This window comes from Colobus angolensis, unplaced genomic scaffold (assembly GCF_000951035.1).
Source record: "Colobus angolensis palliatus isolate OR3802 unplaced genomic scaffold, Cang.pa_1.0 Scaffold402, whole genome shotgun sequence".
Lineage (NCBI taxonomy): Eukaryota > Metazoa > Chordata > Mammalia > Primates > Cercopithecidae > Colobus > Colobus angolensis.
The window spans coordinates 124,610-131,514 of record NW_012117400.1 but is presented as its reverse complement, the minus strand read 5'-3'; the positions used below and the strand labels follow the sequence as shown (position 1 = coordinate 131,514).

At 59.0% G+C, this 6,905-nt stretch overlaps 1 protein-coding gene across 2 annotated transcripts; it reads left to right on the top strand.

The window, feature by feature from the left end:
* Window positions 1-6: 6 nt before the first annotated feature.
* Window positions 7-6,341, top strand: GDI1 (GDP dissociation inhibitor 1). 2 transcript variants are annotated; one of them, XM_011955840.1, is made up of 11 exons: window positions 7-155; window positions 1,381-1,488; window positions 1,624-1,723; window positions 1,864-1,998; window positions 2,787-2,985; window positions 3,253-3,384; window positions 3,978-4,077; window positions 4,503-4,674; window positions 4,991-5,135; window positions 5,254-5,308; window positions 5,399-6,341. In XM_011955840.1, exons 1-11 carry the CDS (start codon window positions 111-113, stop codon window positions 5,549-5,551), a joined length of 1,344 nt encoding a protein of 447 aa, XP_011811230.1. In that variant the 5' UTR covers window positions 7-110; the 3' UTR covers window positions 5,552-6,341. The 2 variants fall into 2 exon arrangements, with proteins under 2 accessions (XP_011811230.1, XP_011811231.1); XM_011955841.1 differs by lacking the exon at window positions 1,864-1,998.
* Window positions 6,342-6,905: the final 564 nt, after the last annotated feature.

Sequence of the window (6,905 nt, the reverse complement as noted above, 5' to 3'; positions counted from 1 at the left end):
GGCCGACGCGCCGCCATCTTTGGTCCAGTGCGGTGGCGGCGGTGGCGGTGGCTACTGCTGCGGTGAAGGAGGAGGAGGAGCCGAGCGGGCGCTGCCACCGAGGCCTGACCATGGACGAGGAATACGATGTAATCGTGCTGGGGACCGGCCTCACCGTAAGTGCGGCCCCGGGCGCCCTTGGCCCTGCGTCGTGCCCTCGCCATTCCCCGCGATGATGCGGCCGCCGGCCCATCCTCCGGTCACTGCCATCTTCTGCGCTCGGCTCCCCGAAAAGCCGGCGCCGTGCCCACCCCGCTGCTCCCCCCACGATGTCGCCTCTGTTCGTTGCCATGACCCCATCTCCCCGAAGGGGCCCCCTTCCTGGCTGCCCCCTGGGCTACCCGGGTCCGACCCCCGGCGCTCTCCCATCTTCCCTACCCCTGCCCTCTGGACCGGAAAACGCACCCCCACTCGGCCCGATGCCCCCGACCCCGCCCACCCATCGCCGCCACCCATCACGGCATCCACCCATCGCCCGCACCCATCGCCCGCCTAGCGTTGCCTCCCAGCGTCCCTTCCCATCTTGCGCTAATCCCTGTGAGGATGAAGTACAAGGACCTGGGGTCAGGGGGCCTCGCCAGGGTGGGCCCTCAGCCCGCCTCCTCGTCGTCTTCTCGGGCCAGGGGATCCAGGGAATGTTCCAGAAGGAGCAGCAGTGGGGGCAGTAAGCACATTCCCACAACCCTATCTCGGTTGCCCATGGAGACCTCAGGCTGAGTAGCATCTGCAGCCTTTGTCCTTGGGCTAGTGACAGTGACTGGTGAGGGTGTTTATCTTCCCCCTTTCCCCGAAAACCCCGTTGGCCCACTCCCCTCAGAGACTCTTCTCCCTCGGTCCAGACCCAGATGCCCCTCCTCAGCGGCAGGGGCTCCTGCTCTTTGAAGAAAGAGCAGTCCAGGGTGGGGCCTACAATTTCAAGGACTGTGCTAAGCCTTTCTTTGCTTCCTTTTGGAGTGTCCTTCGCAGTCCAGCTGGGTCCCCTCTGTGCCTCATTGTATTTTATCCGCCTTTTTGTGCGGCTCTGCGTAGGTAGATGCCTCTCGGCGTGTTGGTACTGGAAGGCCATCCTGTGTCTGCTGGATGCCCTGCCTCCCTCAAAGCCTCCGTTATTTCACTGTCCGCCTTGTGAGGGGGACGAGTCTCCTTTACCCAGCAAGGTTGCAATGGAGAGTGTGGTTGGATGAAGCCATCACCCCAATTTTAGGCGAGGCAACTAGCTGGTGGGGGTGGTGGGTGGAAGGAGCTGTCCACTGAGGCAGATTTGGGTGGGGAACAAATCAGGGCTGCTGGTAGGAGCAGAGGCAGGTGGGGAGTGCAGCGGATTGTGTGGCCCTCCCCCAGGAATGCATCCTGTCAGGCATCATGTCTGTGAACGGGAAGAAGGTGCTGCACATGGACCGGAACCCTTACTACGGGGGCGAGAGCTCCTCCATCACACCCCTGGAGGAGGTGAGGCTGCCTGGGCCCAGGCCCATCCCTGTTAACCTCCCACATAGCAGCAGCACAGGGTGGAAGTAGCTCTCCAGGTGCCTGGAGCAGAAGGAGGTGGTCCCTGAAGTGTCTCTCTTTCCCTTCTGCTTACAGCTGTATAAGCGTTTTCAGTTGCTGGAGGGGCCCCCTGAGTCGATGGGCCGAGGCCGAGACTGGAACGTTGACCTGATTCCCAAATTCCTCATGGCTAATGGTGAGGGACAGGAAGGAGGTATTGCAGGTCGGGGGTGATAGGGAAGACCTGAGGACAGTCAGGCTCCAGAGGAGGCGCAGCCAGACCAGCTAGAACCTCTGGAGAGAGCGTGCTGATGTTGCCCTTGTGCACCCCCACAGGGCAGCTGGTAAAGATGCTACTGTATACAGAGGTGACTCGCTACCTGGACTTCAAGGTGGTGGAGGGCAGCTTTGTCTACAAGGGGGGCAAGATCTACAAAGTGCCATCCACTGAGACTGAGGCCTTGGCTTCCAGTGAGTGTGGGCCCCCTGAGCCAGAGAAATCATTGGGTGGCAGGGAAGCCAACTGTCTTTGGGATGGGTGGCTGTCCAGAGTAAGACACCCCCTTGTCCAAAGTCACATTGCCCCATGAAGGACCAGAGGCCCTTCGCTCTGTATTCTCTCTGCCTCATGTCATGCTGCATGGCTGGCTGCCAGGAGGGAGGTCCGCATGCAGCAGGGATGTGACGTGGAGGGGAACGGGACTCCTTTTGAAAGACTTGAGCCTGGCCAGGCGCGGTGGCTCATGCCTGTAATCCCAGCACTTTGGGAGGCCTAGGCGGGTAGATCACGAGGTCAGGAGTTCAAGACCAGCCTGGCCAACATGGTGAAACCCCGTCTCGTCTCAAAATACAAAAAATTAGCTGGGTGTGGTGGCACACACCTGTAATCCCAGCTACTCGGGAGGCTGAGGCAGGAGAGTGGTTTGAACCCGGGAGGTGGAGGTTGTGGTGAGCCGCGATCACGCCGCTGCACTCCAGCCTGGGCGACAGAGCCAGACTCCGTCTCAAACAAACAACAAAGAAAACTTGAGCCTTTGGCAGGGGCTCCACTGGATCCTCAAGACATCCCCGTGTCCAAGCCAGGAAGGCCCTTAGAGCCCATCCAGGCCGATCCCCTCTTCATCCTGCTGGGGAAACTGAGGCTAAAAAGGGTGGAGAGGTTAACCTAAGGTCACAGGACAGCTAGGCTGGGAGTGGGGGTGCCTGCCCTGCTGGGATGGAGAGTTTTGTGCAGAACCTCCTCCCGTCGCCTTCCTTAGATCTGATGGGCATGTTTGAGAAACGGCGCTTCCGCAAGTTCCTGGTGTTTGTGGCAAACTTCGATGAGAATGACCCCAAGACCTTTGAGGGCGTTGACCCCCAGACTACCAGCATGCGTGATGTCTACCGGAAGTTTGATCTGGGCCAGGATGTCATCGATTTCACTGGCCACGCCCTGGCACTCTACCGCACTGATGAGTGAGGGGAAGCTGGTGTGGCGGCAGCCCCCTCGCCCGGTCCACCTCCTGCCCTCCCCACACCTGCCTGTTGTCCCCCTGCCCTGCATGTTTCTTGTACTCAGCCATAGGCTCACCTATCACCCTTTCTGTTTCCCCCTTGCATTTGATCCTCATCTTCCCCAGGCCATTCAGGGTGGTGGGAAGACTGGCCTGGTACCTGGTACCTGGGTGGGGGTAAGTCAGGGGTGCTGCTACTGGAGCATCTTCCCTAACCCCTGTCCTCCAGCTACCTGGACCAGCCCTGTCTTGAGACCATCAACCGCATCAAGTTGTACAGTGAGTCCCTGGCCCGGTATGGCAAGAGCCCATATTTATACCCGCTCTACGGCCTGGGCGAGCTGCCCCAGGGTTTTGCAAGGTGAGGACGTGGGTTTTTTCAGTTGGCATGGCTGAATAGGACCAGGGCCAGGAGTGGAGATGGCCCCCTTGAGCATTTCCCTAGTAGCATTTCCTCCTTTCCAATTCGTGATCTTCATTTACTTCACTCTATCCTTGGGTGATGAGGGCACAACCCCAGTGCACTGAAGTACAGAAGTCTCCACACTTGAAGAACCAAGTTTCCACAAATGTGACTTGCTCAGTTCCCGGCAGCACCAGGACTGGGCCCAGGGCCCCAGAACCTTGAGTCAGGGCTTCGCTGGGAGGTGACCTATCTTGAGAGAGTCCATCCTGGTCCCTCAGGCTGTCTTGGTGCGGAGCACTGCTCCCTCATGCCCCCTTCTGCTGGTCCTCGGCAGTGTAGTCTGGGCAGAAGAAGCTCCAGAGAGGAAAGAACCCACTGAGATGAGGCCAGAGTTCACGGCAGTGACAGAACTGGGATGAATCCCGGCGTCTCCTGCCTGCTGCCTGCCTGGGGCAGCCTTTTTTGCACCTTGGTGGAGGAAGGGTGACAGTGGAATTGGTCCCCGTTTCTCCTGGGAGGGGCCTTCACCAGGGCTGTTCTCACCACAGATTGAGTGCCATTTATGGGGGGACGTATATGCTGAACAAACCTGTGGATGACATCATCATGGAGAACGGCAAGGTGGTGGGCGTGAAGTCTGAGGGAGAGGTGAGCCTTTCTGGTGCAGTGCAGTCACCATGGTTGAGGCAGGGCTTGGTCACCTTCTTCTCACTGTGCTGCCGGGTCTCCTGCTGCACAGCCCCGAGGGTCTTGGAGCTGGGAACTGGGGGTCCAGAAGTCTTCAGAGCCATGACTGTGGGTGAGAGGGCTATTTCAGAGGCCACACGCCACGTCTGTAGTGCAGAAAGTGTTCTTGATCACGGGGCGTCTGGGAGGTGGGGGCGGGCACCCAGCCTATGCGTCAGGGCCCACCTCTGTGAGCTGCAGGGCAGGGCCATGCATTCAGGAGGGGCAGTAGTGATGGCTCCGAGGAGCACCTTGTCTGCCAGAGCTGCCTGCCCTTGCTGTGAGCGCAGCCCCAAGACTACCTAAGGGAGTGATCTGACGGGCGAGGACTTCTGGTGCTTTCTCAGGTGGCCCGCTGCAAGCAGCTGATCTGTGACCCCAGCTACATCCCGGACCGTGTGCGGAAGGCTGGCCAAGTTATCCGCATCATCTGTATCCTTAGCCACCCCATCAAGAACACCAACGACGCCAACTCCTGCCAAATAATCATCCCCCAGAACCAGGTCAACAGGAAGTCAGGTAGGCCGGGTGCTGGTGCAACTTCCTCTAGGGTGTTCTCTTTGGGGTTACCCTTTCTCTCCCCATCAGTGTCGGAGCTCCCTGCCTTACCTCTCTGGAAAAAATTTGACCCACATTGTAGTCACCACAACTTGGACCCCTAGGGTTTGGGTGGCCTGGACTCTTCCCCTCTGGGAGGGTGGCGGCTTGGATGCTACCTGCTCTGCGGGGCTGGGGAGGGGGCAGGTGGGCCAGACTTGTGTCCAGCCACTGGAAACCATCTCTGCGTATGGCCAGCGCCTCTGGCCCGAGTTGACGGAGCTCTTCCTGTGGCCAGACATCTACGTGTGCATGATCTCCTATGCACACAACGTGGCGGCCCAGGGCAAGTACATCGCCATCGCCAGCACTACTGTGGAGACCACGGACCCTGAAAAGGAGGTGGAGCCGGCTCTGGAGCTGTTGGAGCCCATTGACCAGAAGTGAGGGGCTGGGCTGAGCCCGAGGAGGAGAGGGAGGGAGCCCAGGAGCTGGGCTTAGGGACCAGGAAGGGCATGGCCCGTTGTGAGGCCTGTCCCCTCCCCTCTGTCTGCCCCTCAGGTTTGTGGCTATCAGTGACTTGTATGAGCCCATTGATGATGGTTGTGAGAGCCAGGTAAGCAGCTTGTCCCAGCCCTGGCTCCTGGCTGCCCCCCCAGGGCACCTGCCTGACTCACCCTGGGCGCTGGGCTTTGGCTATTTCCAGGTATTCTGTTCCTGCTCCTACGATGCCACCACACACTTTGAGACAACCTGCAACGACATCAAAGACATCTACAAACGCATGGCTGGCATGGCCTTTGACTTTGAGAACATGAAGCGTAAACAGAACGACGTCTTTGGAGAAGCTGAGCAGTGATTGTGGCCGCCCCCAGCCCCTGCTGCCCCAGCCTGTGTCTGTTCTCCTAGAGGGCTCCAGCATCCTCTGCTTCCCCCACCACGTTCCCATCACCCACCTCACTGATCCACTGACCAAATCCTTAACCCTAGCGATGGTTTGGGAGATGGGGGGTTGGATAGCATCCTCTTTCTTGGCCCTTCCTTATCCTAGGAAAAGAGGGTTCCTCTCCTTGTGTGTGTCTCTTCCCCCCACCCCTAATTCTTCTGCTCTGTTCGGGAAGACAGGGAGGAAAAGGTGACTTCTGCCCCCACCGCTCTTACCCCCACTGTAGTGGCCTTTGGAGATGCCCCCACCTCCCCCCACCAACTCTTGCGTGTTGGAGAGAAGGGGCCCTCCCAGCACAAAGTTGCATTCCTCCCCCCTAATTTATTCTAATTTATTAACTTCGACCCACCCTTTCTGAGCCTGCAGCCTTCCCGTGTGGCCTGGGGGCTGTAGAGTGAGCTGCCCCAGCCCTTGCCCAGCCTGGGGCAGCGGGGAAGGCTTGGGCGTGGCCCCTTTGGAGGTTGATTTGCTGTTTTGTTTCTTGTCTTTGTGTTTGTGTTCTGTGGTACTTGCTGAGAGAAAAAGAAATGTGAGCAAAGCAGAAGGAGGTGGGAAAATGGACCCAAACCCCAGTGTGCCCTGCCCGTACCTTTCCTTTAGTGGTGGGAAACCCTTATCTTGCAAAGTGAATGTGTCCCCTTCCCCACCCTCTAGTGTATTTCACAGAAAACAAAACCTCCCAATAAAACGGTTGAAACCTGAACCTCTGGATCTTTACGGTTATCTCCCAAAAGCTGGGTACCTGGCAGGGCTTTGGCTGCCTGGGTTGGGGCTCTGGCTTAGCTTCACTCTGGAATGTAAAAGGTGGCATTCGTCAGGGAATTCCTCACCCAGAGCACGCTGGGGCCAAACTGCCTTAAAGCTTAAGGCTACCCAGTGAGTTAATGCTGGCACCAGGACTGTAGCCCTCAGTGCTCAATGCAGGGGGAGTGCGGTGGGGGGCGGGTGTCAACGTCGAGAAAGCAGAGGGAGCAGGGGTCTTGGCCTCTGGCTTGAGAGGCCAGAGGGGACCCGGGCCAGCCTTGGATGGGGTGAAGCAGGGGGACAGGGGTGCCAGTTTTCAGCTTAATGCGGGGGACCAGGGCCTGGCCTCAGGCAGGGAGGCAGCAAGGGGACCAGCCTTGGGGTCAACAGGAAGAATTAGAGGGACCGGGGCCCAGCCTTGGCTCAGGTTAACGTCGAGGCAGCGCGAGGGGCTGGGGGATTCAGCCTTCGGGGTCCACAGGAGCCGGCGGTGGGGGCTGGGACCGGAGTCCATGCAGGGTAA